Source organism: Sycon ciliatum, chromosome 5 (genome assembly GCF_964019385.1).
Source record: "Sycon ciliatum chromosome 5, ocSycCili1.1, whole genome shotgun sequence".
NCBI lineage: Eukaryota > Metazoa > Porifera > Calcarea > Leucosolenida > Sycettidae > Sycon > Sycon ciliatum.
This window is the reverse complement of record NC_088647.1, coordinates 22120935-22133434: the sequence shown is the minus strand read 5'-3', so window position 1 is coordinate 22133434 and position 12500 is coordinate 22120935. Positions and strand designations below refer to the sequence as shown.

General features: G+C 48.2%; 1 protein-coding gene across 1 annotated transcript in view; it reads right to left on the bottom strand.

Annotated features, from left to right (window-relative positions):
• The window catches only part of LOC135818058 (Fanconi anemia group I protein-like), a 77446-nt gene that overhangs the window by 1835 nt on the left and 63111 nt on the right, over positions 1-12500 (bottom strand). Inside the window, exons 20-33 of the mRNA XM_065331376.1 lie at positions 12298-12369; positions 11652-11722; positions 11331-11391; positions 10688-10744; positions 10023-10089; positions 9392-9447; positions 8832-8900; positions 8206-8307; positions 7597-7678; positions 4808-4899; positions 4575-4657; positions 3903-3940; positions 3274-3359; positions 2440-2560 (exon numbers count right to left, since the gene is read on the bottom strand). Coding sequence (XP_065187448.1) covers positions 3931-3940; positions 4575-4657; positions 4808-4899; positions 7597-7678; positions 8206-8307; positions 8832-8900; positions 9392-9447; positions 10023-10089; positions 10688-10744; positions 11331-11391; positions 11652-11722; positions 12298-12369 — 822 coding nt within the window. The 3' untranslated portion in view covers positions 2440-2560; positions 3274-3359; positions 3903-3930. The remainder of the gene's footprint in view (positions 1-2439; positions 2561-3273; positions 3360-3902; positions 3941-4574; positions 4658-4807; positions 4900-7596; positions 7679-8205; positions 8308-8831; positions 8901-9391; positions 9448-10022; positions 10090-10687; positions 10745-11330; positions 11392-11651; positions 11723-12297; positions 12370-12500) is intronic.

Below are 12500 nucleotides of genomic sequence, written 5' to 3'. Positions count from 1 at the left end.
TCGGCTGAAGAAATGGCCGCGCGGGCCCGTCAAGAGTGAGCGCTACTGAGTTTCCGACTGATGAAGAAGCAGCAGCTATTGCAGACGAGGCTGATATAATTATCAGATCGCTGGAGAGCAGAGTCGCCAGAATGGAGAAGAGTGATGCGAGTGCTCTAAATGTTGTTCCAGACCGATTCGCTTAGACTCCAGTAGCCTGCCACATGGTGATGCTTTGGTGCGAACTTGGCATATTTCGGACTACTCAATTGGAGAACAGTGCAGGCTTTTTGAACCACGGGCACGACTCTTCGCTCGCAACGCTACGGGATCTGAAAGTTCTAGGTCCGGGACCTGTTCGCTGTTTTGTCACTTGTCATGGTTGTGCACTCATCGCTGTAGCATAAAATAATGAGGCTGGAACGGAAAACTAACATTTTCTTTCTCAAAGCACAACCTCCGGCACCGGCAAGGAGAAACGCACGTTCTCTGACTACATGACTGTACGATACGACTGATATGAGTGTAGTACATGACAAGTCCGTATGTTGACTAGTTTTCTGAGTCTTGTGACTCGAGTCTTGTTGTAGCTACCCCAGCACGCCAGTGTGGGAGTAGTTCCGTGTGTGATGAATTTGTTGACTACACTACAGCTAGCATGCACGCAGCGCATTGCTAGAGCCGTAGTCGTAGACTAGAGTAGAGGCCAGTGCATGCCGACGGAAAAAGTCCAACTCGGAAACGGCTAAAATACGGTATAACCTCGAGGTTTACCGAGCTGAAAATCACAGGGTACGTAGTGTTTGTAACACTGAATCGAATGGTCTTGGTCCGAAGAAGCTGCGACAAACGGTTCCCCAATCGAACGCGCTCCGAATATGGCCGTTTTGTACACAACTAGATGGTGTGGCTGTAGGGTCCTAGCCCTAGCACAACTCTTAAAACGCACACAAATGGCGTAAATCGATAGAGTTGTATTATTACTGTAATATTGACAAAGCAATGAAAGAGAGATAGAAAGGCAACTGCCTTCGATGAAACCAAACTATCTACTGGCCTAAAGCTCTAGGTAGAGAATGTCTTGGCCAGTAAGGAAAAGGGTGTACATGTGTAGTAATGACATAGTACAGTGACAGTGTGTATATGTCCTATATACAGATACGCTACGGTATAAATGCCTGGCGAAATACGAGGATGCATGATGGGATATATGCGTACAATCTGGAATCTGAATCAGAAGTAGCGTACACATTATAATTCTGGGAAATGGCCATAAAAATCAAAGTCACCGTTTATGGAAAACCCAGGAGTGAAAACGGAAAAGTTACAGGTATGGGAACTGCTAAAGTCACCACATGGTTACCTGGCTGCACGCTGTGACATCATCACCTGGATCTGGGTGATGCGCGCTCAAATTCGCACATGTTCGATTGGGCGTATCTGACGAACCATAGGCCGCAGCCTCCTCGGACAAAGACCATTCGACTCAGCGCCCCGAACTCTATGGACTGTGAAATCTAAATTTTTCACCGGACTTCCCCTTTAAAGGGGAAGTTAAGGCAAAAATTAAAATTTCACCAGTTGTAGTCTTCGGGGAGCTGAGTCGAATGGTCTTGGTCCGAGAAAGCTGAGACGCTCCCTTCCTACTTGAATCCCAATCGAACTCGCGCACTTCCACCGAAACTGGGTGACTGCGCCCTACTAGATGGGGATTTGTATGCAAAATGTCACTAAAAGCGCCGTTTCGTTCTTATAAAAGCAAGGATGACCGCGATTGGCCCATATGTTGTAGTCTTTTGGACGCTGAGGCGACTGGTTTTGGTCCGAAAAGGCTGCGATGCAGCGTTCCTCCTTTATTCCCAATCGAACATGGTTGAACAAGTGGTCACGTGCTCCTGGGTGCCCAAATCACCTGGTCACCACGCCAGCAGGCGACAACTTTCACACCAAGGTTCAACTCGAGTTCAACTCGAGTGACAGGACTGCACCCAAAAAAGGTCAAACAGGCTAGTAAGTTGTACCCTGCAGGCACGGTGACCAGCTGACTGGTGTACGCAGGAGCACGTGACCACTTGTTCAACCATGTTCGATTGGGAATAAAGGAGGAACGCTGCATCGCAGCCTTTTCGGACCAAAACCAGTCGACTCAGCGTCCAAAAGACTACAACATATGGGCCAATCGCGGTCATCCGTGCTTTTATAAGAACGAAATGGCGCTTTTAGTGACATTTTGCATACAAATCCCCATCTAGTAGGGCGCAGTCACCCAGTTTCGGTGGAAGTGCGCGAGTTCGATTGGGATTCAAGTAGGAAGGGAGCGTCTCAGCTTTCTCGGACCAAGACCATTCGACTCAGCACCCCGAAGACTACAACTGGTGAAATTTTAATTTTTGCCTTAACTTCCCCTTTAAGCAAAACAAACATATCCTGACACACAGCTAGCTGTGTCCACCCCCATACCTGTACACTGCCTTCCAGTATTGTGTCAGGAACTGAAGCGAAAACAGAGGTGTCCGTTGTGATGATGGCGATTTGGTTCCACCTCCGCCGCCACCACCGCCTCCGCCACGGCCTCGCTTCACTGCAATGACAAACAAACGCCAACACCCGTGGACCACTAGTAGTATTAGTACCACTACTAGTATGCAATTGACGTAATCAAGTAGCGTGCTCCACTGTCTAAAGAGCGCTCAATACCCATATAGGGCAGAGCCTTGCACACAAGAGAGAGATTGGAAGCTATGTCGCAACTCTGAGTTTCACGTATCACTACGATCATCAGGCAAGTATGCAATTGATCAAAACAATAGGGCTTGAAAGCGAGGACTTTCAAACACGACCGGGAAGTAGTAAACACGCAGCTCCGTCACTATAGCGTGAAGGAGACCGCTTTGAAAGTGCATGGATCCATACAAAACCTGATCCAAGTGGATCAAAAACCAGCGTAGCCATGGCAGCGGCATAGCAATATCACGCCCTATACCGTATTTTACCGGTTATATGTCGACCCCAAAGCTCCGGGCCTTCATTTTCCGGTTCAATATCAATAGGATCACTAGCGGTTAAACCCCGGTTGTAAGTGGACCACACCATTAAATTCTATCTATGAGTCATAAAAGGTCGACTTACAACCAGAAGAACACAGTACAGTAATAAAGAAAGAGAGACACAGCCAAAGTTCAGACAGGGCCTTGCATTGCTGCAGGCATACTTGCAGTGAGGTATAAAATGTTGCAATTCTGGAGTTCTTTTCTCCTTAACTGTCAATAAGAGTTTCCCGCCATACTAACTCACCGCCTGCTGAGGCCTTGTCCGCCAACACGTTGGTCAGTAACTCGTGTACCGTGAAGAGCTTGCAGATCTCCTGCCCGCTGTCAGCACTATACAACAAAATGGAGAGAGGGAGAGAGAGAGAGAGAGAGAGAGAGAGAGAGAGAGAGAGAGAGAGAGAGAGAGAGAGAGAGAGAGAGAGAGAGAGAAAGAGAGAGAGAGAGAGAGAGAGAGAGGTTTTCATAGCAGTGTTTAAGTATAGAATAAACACTGTGACATCGGTGTTTATTCTATACTTATAGTGAAACAACTCAAACTATCACAATGATAGACTTTCACGCGTAGCTTACGCACTGTTTGACCAGTAGTACTTCAAGGCAATTGGGTCTAACGATAAACAACACATCACCCAGCAGCGTTTTAAGGCACACATGAAATTGTACACATCCCGACTGAAATCCATAGGAAACACAGAGAATTGTCCCCATGACTCTGAAATACAAGCAGTGCAAATATTTGATCAGAGAATAGAGTCAAGATGCAAGAGCCTACATTGCACAGTAGCCAGCCCTGACCGAAGGAAAGTAGCTTCATTGGTAATGGAGCATTCAGGACAACACAACAATTGGTACACTGCCATTGCTCGCACTCACCTAAAACTGCCATCCATGAACACAAATTCTATAGCAGCCTGAAGATCAAATTCAGAGGAAAAGATTAAAAAAACCCAGATGAAGAGCAATTGGTGAGGTCAATGTCAGCTTGAACAGATGTGGACAGTACATGCAAGACCCAGAACTGGGTTGGGCACACGGAGCAGTGGGCATAAGGCCAAGTAATTTCTGCAAAATCTGCGCTAACCGGACGCCCTTGGTGCAGCGGAAACTGTCCTGATATGACAGGATTCCGCTTGATCCAAGGATCCACAGCACTGTTTGGTGCATGACAATGTGTCCAGTAAATACAGGATTCCGTTCGGCATAGGGTCCGGTAAACACAGGTTGTATTTACTGTACCTAGCGATCGCCTGGTGCTGGAGAAGCTAACTGCGCAGACTCAACCTGCGTAGTCAAGTGTGAGGTGATCACCACATCGACCCTACTCGAATACTAGTCACGTTCCATTGTTGTCCCCTCACCCACCCCGGGGCCAATGATGTCACACTGAGTTGTATAATTACACATCTTAAGTTGATATAATGCTGACTATGTATTAGAGGATTCCCAGCAGACTCTCGCTTCTTGCTCCAGCCTGTGCAAATGCAAATGTTGTTCGCTGCACACGGACTATTTAACATGCCTACATGAACACATGTAACCACTGACCTCGTAGAGACCCAAACTAGTCCAGCGCTCATGTGATTCTTAGCTCCAACGCTGGTGGCTGTTGAATACTCGGCTGATTTGTCCTGCAAGACACCAAACAAGAAAGAAAAACGTACAGACGCCATTGTTCGGAAAGGAATTCACCACGGGGAAGGATTATCCACTACCACGAATTGCATGGAAATGGTGGATTGTACATGAATAAAGTGTGGCATTTCTTTGTCTTTGCTCACCAGATCAAAATCCTCTAGCTCGCACTTCTGCAGCCGCCTCACAATACCGGACACCATCTTCTGCGTCTTGTCGATAATGGTCCGCTCGTCAGCTTCACATACCAACACGAGAGAGAGAGAGAGGGGGAGAGAGAGAGAGAGAGAGAGAGAGAGAGAGAGAGAGAGAGAGAGAGAGAGAGAGAGAGAGAGAGAGAGAGAGAGAGGGGGAAGAGGGAGAGGGAGAGAGAGAGGGAGAGAGAGAGAGAGAGAGAGAGAGAGAGGGGGGGGGGGGAAGAGGGAGAGGGAGAGAGAGAGAGGGAGAGAGAGAGAGAGAGAGAGAGAGAGAGAGAGAGAGAGAGAGAGTGAGAGAGAGAGAGAGGGAGTGAGAGAGAGAGTGAGAGAGAGAGAGAGAGGGAGTGAGAGAGAGAGTGAGAGAGAGTGAGAGAGAGAGAGAGAGAGAGGGAGAGAGAGAGAGAGAGAGAGAGAGAGAGAGAGAGAGAGAGAGAGAGAGAGAGAGGAGGGGGGGAAGAGGGAGAGGGAGAGGGAGAGGGAGAGAGAGAGTGAGAGAGAGAGAGAGAGAGAGAGAGAGTGTGTGTGTGAGAGAGAGAGAGAGAGAGAGTGAACGGCAAAGTCGACCACTACTATAATCTCAAATCCCCTTGGTACTGTAAAGGTTCACATGTACAAAGGCTCCAGTTCAAGCAACAGTAAACATGATTGTAGCCAAGCCCAGCCAAGAGAGGGAGCTTGATCTGTCAGGAAACCCGAAACTACATGAGAGGAACCCAAGAGACGCCACACTTTCAGAACAGTGGATACCCTGAGGAGAGCTGTGATGCCTGTGTCGGAACAGCCCAAACCAGAGATAGCAAAAACCGTACACTGTGCGTGGCATAGGCAGACCACAGGGGAAAGTACCCCACCGCGCCTGCAGCAGTGGAGTGGACTCCCAGCTAGTACTATCACATAGTTTTTACAGCACACACTTTGAAGCATGCATGTCACAATTACATCAATACTAGTAGGTCTACGGCACTCGTAGATGGTACTAGCGGATAACTAGATACGCCCAATGTAGTTCTGTGCTACTAAAGCAGCGTGACTTCAATCAACCTAATACTTCAGTAGTTCTTGTGAATAGACCTCTGAGGATTTGAGCGCTGGTGATTAAAGGGGAAGTTAAGGCAAAAATTAAAATTTCACCAGTTGTAGTCTTCGGGGTGCTGAGTCGAATGGTCTTGGTCCGAGAAAGCTGAGACGCTCCCTTCCTACTTGAATCCCAATCGAACTCGCGCACTTCCACCGAAACTGGGTGACTGCGCCCTACTAGATGGGGATTTGTATGCAAAATGTCACTAAAAGCGCCATTTCGTTCTCATAAAAGCACGGATGACCACGATTGGCCCATATGTTGTAGTCTTTTGGACGCTGAGTCGACTGGTTTTGGTCCGAAAAGGCTGCGATGCAGCGTTCGCCCCTAATTCCCAATCGAACATGGTTGAACAAGCGGTCACGTGCTCCTGCGTACACCAGTCACCTGGTCACCGTGCCTGCAGGGTACAACTTACAGCCTGTTTTGACCTTTTTTGGGTGCAGTCCTGTCACTCGAGTTGAACCTTGGTGTGAAAGTTGTCGCCTGCTGGCGTGGTGACCAGGTGATTTTGGCACCCAGGAGCACGTCACCACTTCTTCAACCATGTTCGATTGGGAATTAGGGGCGAACGCTGCATCGCAGCCTTTTCGGACCAAAACCAGTCGAACCAGCGTCCAAAAGACTACAACATATGGGCCAATCGCGGTCATCCGTGCTTTTACAAGAACGAAATGGCGCTTTTAGTGACATTTTGCATACAAATCCCCATCTAGTAGGGCGCAGTCACCCAGTTTCGGTGGAAGTGCGCGAGTTCGATTGGGATTCAAGTAGGAAGGGAGCGTCTCAGCTTTCTCGGACCAAGACCATTCGACTCAGCACCCCGAAGACTACAACTGGTGAAATTTTGATTTTTGCCTTAACTTCCCCTTTAACTCCAAGTGAGACTCAAAGAGTACAGATTTCTTTTGTGTACCGTATTTCTTGACTAGTTGGTTTGGAGGTGACAGCGTTGCGAATGACCGAGGGTCCTCAACGTCTGGTCTCACCGTCCAGGAGCAACACTGATTCACGCTGCTATCTGGTGTTCACGAGGTGTTTATCGCGCTGGAAGCGGAGCGTCTCTGTAGGTTTGTATCCCTGGTGATGTTTGTACCTGGAGAGCACTATATAAGTGGTGCTCTTCAGGCACAATCTTCCTCAGCCTACTCAAGCTCAACTGATGAGGGGTGAATTCCCCGAAACACTGTGTATTGAGCAGGGAGTGGTGCTTTCTTGCAGGTTTGCCGAGTCGAAGGTTCGATGGACTTCTCGTGTGCTCTGGATGGCAGTCGTGAGTCAGTCAAGTGTCAAGTAAAGTCGGCGGAATAGCGCGAGCTCCGGTGTGGGGAGCAAACCCTTTCTTACCGTATTTCCTCGATTATAATTATTATGTCGCACTTGATTATAAGTCGCAACCCATTTTCAGGCCAGAGCCAAGTTGCTTCAATACATTCACATAAGTAGGAAGTCAAACTCGATTGTTAGTCCCCTTCTTTTCCCTGGAAGCTCAGTGTAAAAAGGTGTGACTTACATTCGGGGAAATACAGTACATACTTCAAACAAGTAAGGCATGTGACTCGTATGCATCATGGATGGTAGGGGTACTAGTGCCAATAGGAAAGCCACCGCCAGCACTGCATCAAACGACAGCAATAGCAGCCATGTTTCCGACACTCACCAGTGACATCATCGTCCTCGGCAGTATCCAGCCAGTGCAGGCACTGCTCCAGGCAAGACTGCACTGCCAGCAGCAGGTCACCCTGTAGCAGATACACACAAGTAAACAACACACAACAATACTATAGGCGTGTGTGTGTGTGTGTGTGTGTGTGTGTACGTGTGCGTAAAAATGAAAAAAAGATCAAAAAGTAGGGATTCACTGTCCAGAAAAAGCCACATCAAATAGCTGTGTGGTGTAGACCAGGCTGAAAGGTGGCGGTCAATTCTTCAGCCTTGCAAGCTGTTCAATGGTGCAATCCCTGCACAAGTTGCTATGGCTTCTGCTATAGAATCGCTATCATCGCCTCTGGCGATGGGTGTCAAAGGTCAAAGGTGCGTGTGGGTGTGTGGAGGCAAACGGATGCGAGATCACCGCGAAACCGCACAGGAAAAGAGCAACAGGTGTATGCTGGTTGGGGTTTGGTAGTATACAACCAGGAAACATATCTCAGTCAGAATTTCACCAAGTAGTTATGCATCGGCATGGCTGGCATTATCCAGACACAGGTATTAGTGTGTGTGTGTGTGTGTGGGGGGGGGGGGGGGGGGGACAGTGCTGCTCTCTTACCACAGGCTCATTGCACTTGGCCACATCACCGGACATGGTGAAGCAGGACTCCAGCGACACCGGTGATGCTTGATGGGCATCCGCTATGTAATAGAGCTCCAGCTGTGGAACAAATGAACAAACCGCACTGTCATGACGTACATACTGCTTAGCTACAGCCACCTCGTTCTGTGCTCTTGCTCTAAAACATCATACATGAAATATCACCATAATCCTTCAGATGTGAAATGCCATCATTACCCCCGTTGTGTACCAACAGCGAGCGGGTGGACCAACATCCTGGCTGCTACATCCTGGCTACAACTACATGCACATCCTGGCTGCTGCTAGATGTGAGGAGTGCTCACACGTCGGTATTCATAAACGCCAACTAAAGGTATTGCTTATGAGCTCAACCAAACTAACACCAATGATTCTGTAGATCAAACTGCAATCATGAAATATAAAGCAGCAGAATCCAGCACTGTAAATCTTCTATACTGAACCCGTGAAGAAGACACACACACACACACACACACACACACACACACACACACACACACACAAACACGGACACTCAAGAAATGGGCTTGTGCAGACAGCAATCAGCCAAAGCAAATGCTCTAGACAGGGAATTTCTCGCTAACCTGTCTCCGCAGCAAGTCCAGCACAGACGTCCTCAGTTCTGGATTGGCAACCAGGACATGATAGAGACCCTGCCCAAGTACGACAGTGCACAAAAGACAACACGGACAAAGAACATGGTTGCTAGCCCTGACATTACAGCAATAGTGTCACAGGTGAAAGACAGCAACTCCAACATCTGCCTGCAATGATTGTGTGAGGAGGGGGGCGGGGTGAATGCTCAGCTCAAATTCTGGTGATGTCGAGTGATCATTTCTTCCCCGTCGCATGGATTTCCTTCGTTTCGCAACTGAACTCCAAAGCAGTACTATAGATACGTTCCAGAGAACCCAGTTTACCTATTCGGGATTGGCACTATCTCAGCACGCTGATCTGCTTGCCTTAAGGGTAAGTATGTATGCCCCATGAAACACATGGCTGGTGTGCCTAGGACTGGTCCTCTGATTGTCCCGGTGAATAATAATGCAAACCGGCCAGGCAACAACTGTGCTTTGCATAGATAGCACGGCTGTGGGAGCCAAAAAGAAACAAAGCAAGGAGAACACACACACACACCACTAACCTGATAGAGCATTTTACGGATGACCATCTGCTGTGTCATGCACCGACGGATGTTACCTACGAGCATACAAAGACGGCAGAACACATTGTATGTTAGTGTCAAAAACTACGACAACAGTGTGCCATCCAAGGTGTGTTCCAGCTGTGTGTGTGCGTGTGTGCGTGTGTGTTTGTGTGTGTGTGTGCGTGTGTGCGTGTGTGTGTGTGTGTGTGCGTGTGTGCGTATGTATGTGTGTGTGTGTGTTTGTGTGTGTGTGTGTGTGTGTGTGTGTGTGTGTTGGAGAGATGTGGCAGCTTCAGACCTGCGTGCGACCGGTATCCCGGAGACGCAATGGTACCACCTTGCTCAGGACCGGAGGGACTGGCGCGAACGTAGCCGTCGGAAGCCACCAAGCCAGCCCCAACCAAGAGTGTTCGTCTGTGTCTGCGGCCGCGACTTTCGCCGTCCGAATGATTTATCCCGACACAAGAACTACTGCCTCGCCTAATAGCTATCATCGCCTTCGGCGATGGGCTTTCCAAAGGTCCAAAGGTGTGTGTGTGTGTGTGTGTGTGTGTGTGTGTGTGCATGTGCATGTGCATATGTGTGCACGAGTGTGCTTTGGTTTTTGTGTGACAGAGTAAGCACTCACCGAGGATATCCAAGCAGAGAGCTTCATGGCCGGAGGGGCGCACTTGCGAGTGAACTTCAACCTGGATCTAAGAGAGGCATTGCACAACACAAGAACAACACAACCGCATACTCATAGATTAGTAACACAAGCAGAGTACTAGTACTTCACCGAACGAACAGTACTCAACACTAGCAGCAATGTGTGCAGCTGGCTCATACAATAGCAGGCCGAGAGGGAGCCTGCTCATAAACGAGTTGGCAGAACGGGAGTTTGTTCATGAACGAGTTGGCAGAATGGGAGCTTGCTCATGAACGCGTTGGCAGAATGAGAGCTTGTTCATACAGTACAAGGGGTAGAAGGAGGTTGCTCATAGTAGGGAGAGACGAAAACCTGAGTAACAACTGGAATGAAACTACAGTGTATAGGTTTTCTCTCTCTTTACCGTACACTCCTAGTCACACACAGTTAAACACTTGTAGTCAAGTACGGTTAAAACGAACAAGCACAGATACACACGGTAGCAGAGATCTTCATCGTGAGAAGGCTAAAAGTAACGTCGGCTGCTACTAGTATACACCCACGTGCACACACGCACGCATGTGCACACACACACACACACACACACACACACACACAGCCACGTACAACACAGACAAATGTGCATCCAGTACAGCAACACTCACTTGACTTGCTGACCAAGGTTGGCTTGCTTGACTGCAGGGCACACAGCCACCCAGCACCTGAGAAACACACGATAAAACAACAAATTCTGATCACAACAGACTTCACTTGCAACATAACTCAGAAAAAGAACATTCACGGCAATGGCGTGTTCTTCCACATGTAAAAGCATATCTTCCTCAGTAGTATGATAGCGGATCTACACGCTGGCAATGGAAAAAGGTTAGAGATGAGAAGGCATGAATGGGGGGGGGGGGGGGGGGGGCAGCAGAAGGGATACATATTGCATGGCCGTCTCCATAGGGTGCATACGTGCATATTATCTCCGCAGCCAATCCAAACCCATTCAGGATGCAGCAAAGAGATAGTCTGGAGATGATAAAGATACAGGACTAGCATGCAACGACTGGTCATGGTGTTCTTGACAAATCTACAGGGCTGCTCAATGAAATGCAGTCGTGTAACTCAAGTTGGCGCCTTGCACCATTGCGCAGCCCAGTGTTCGCAGGTCTAGGGCTGTGCAACGCCAGCGCGTACTTGAGTGACACGACTGGATTTCATTGAATAGCACTGTGGAGTGGTTCAATCACCAGCCAAACGTAGGCATGGGCAAGACTTGCATGCGTGCGTACATAACAATCTCACCTTTAGCTTACGCAGCAGCAGCAAGAAGCCGGCAAGACCGACTTTGCGCGACTCGACTTCCCTAAACATATGGCACAGAAGCACAACACAGTGGAACAAAGATATACAATCATGGACTTTGTGATCATAGGTTCTTAAAGTAAAGGCTTCAACAGAGTTGGTTTCTAAGAAAGCAGGTAGTATTTCAAAGTACTTGCAGGCAAGATAAAGACAACATTAATGGCATTCTAACCATGAAAAGCTGGGCGAAGATACTTTCTCACCCAAATCAACTGATGGCTATACTGTATTGAGGAGTACACGTTGGCACATGATACGTACCGTGAGAAGAGAGCCTTGCGCAACACGAGAATCAGCGAGTCCTTCAGCGATGCGCTGAGATTCATTAGAGGCTGTGTAGCGTATAGCCGACATGAGCATGTGCATGGACAAGTGTGTGCACCCACACACACCCACGCACACATGTACACACACACGTACACACACACGTACACACACACATACGTACACACACGTACATACACACACACACACACACAGACATGTCAGACACATACACACACACACACAGACATGTCAGACACATACACACACACACACACAGACATGTCAGACACGTACACACACACACACACACGTAGTCACACATACAAATTTCAAAAATAGAACACCATCACATCAACATAGTATGCAGCAGAACACACTCAGGTAGTTCGTCCCACAGATCCTGATTATTTTTAAAGAACTGAGACACGACAAAAGTGCCTAGCATCGAAAAAAGGCACTGCTAAAAATAACGGAATCAAACACAACCCGTTGCACAGATGGGGATTCCAATCGGATACATTGCAGAATTAGGCTTTGATAACTCATCTGGACATCTAAGCTTCAATTCCACTTCAGACAGTCAATTACTCGAGAACAGGGTTGGGAAATTGACAGTAAATGAAAGGAATGAATAGTGTACCTGGACACTTCGTAGAAGGCCAATAGCGGATGACAGTGGCAAGTAGGAGAGATAATCAAACGCTTCGCGGACCTGAGCAAGAAATGGAAGACAGGAAGAAGCAGATCTGACTCACAGACACTGCTGGGGAGGGTGAGCAGTGTAGCAAGACGGGGCCATAGGTATGTGTGTGTGTGTGTGTGTGTGTGTGTGTGTGTGTGTGT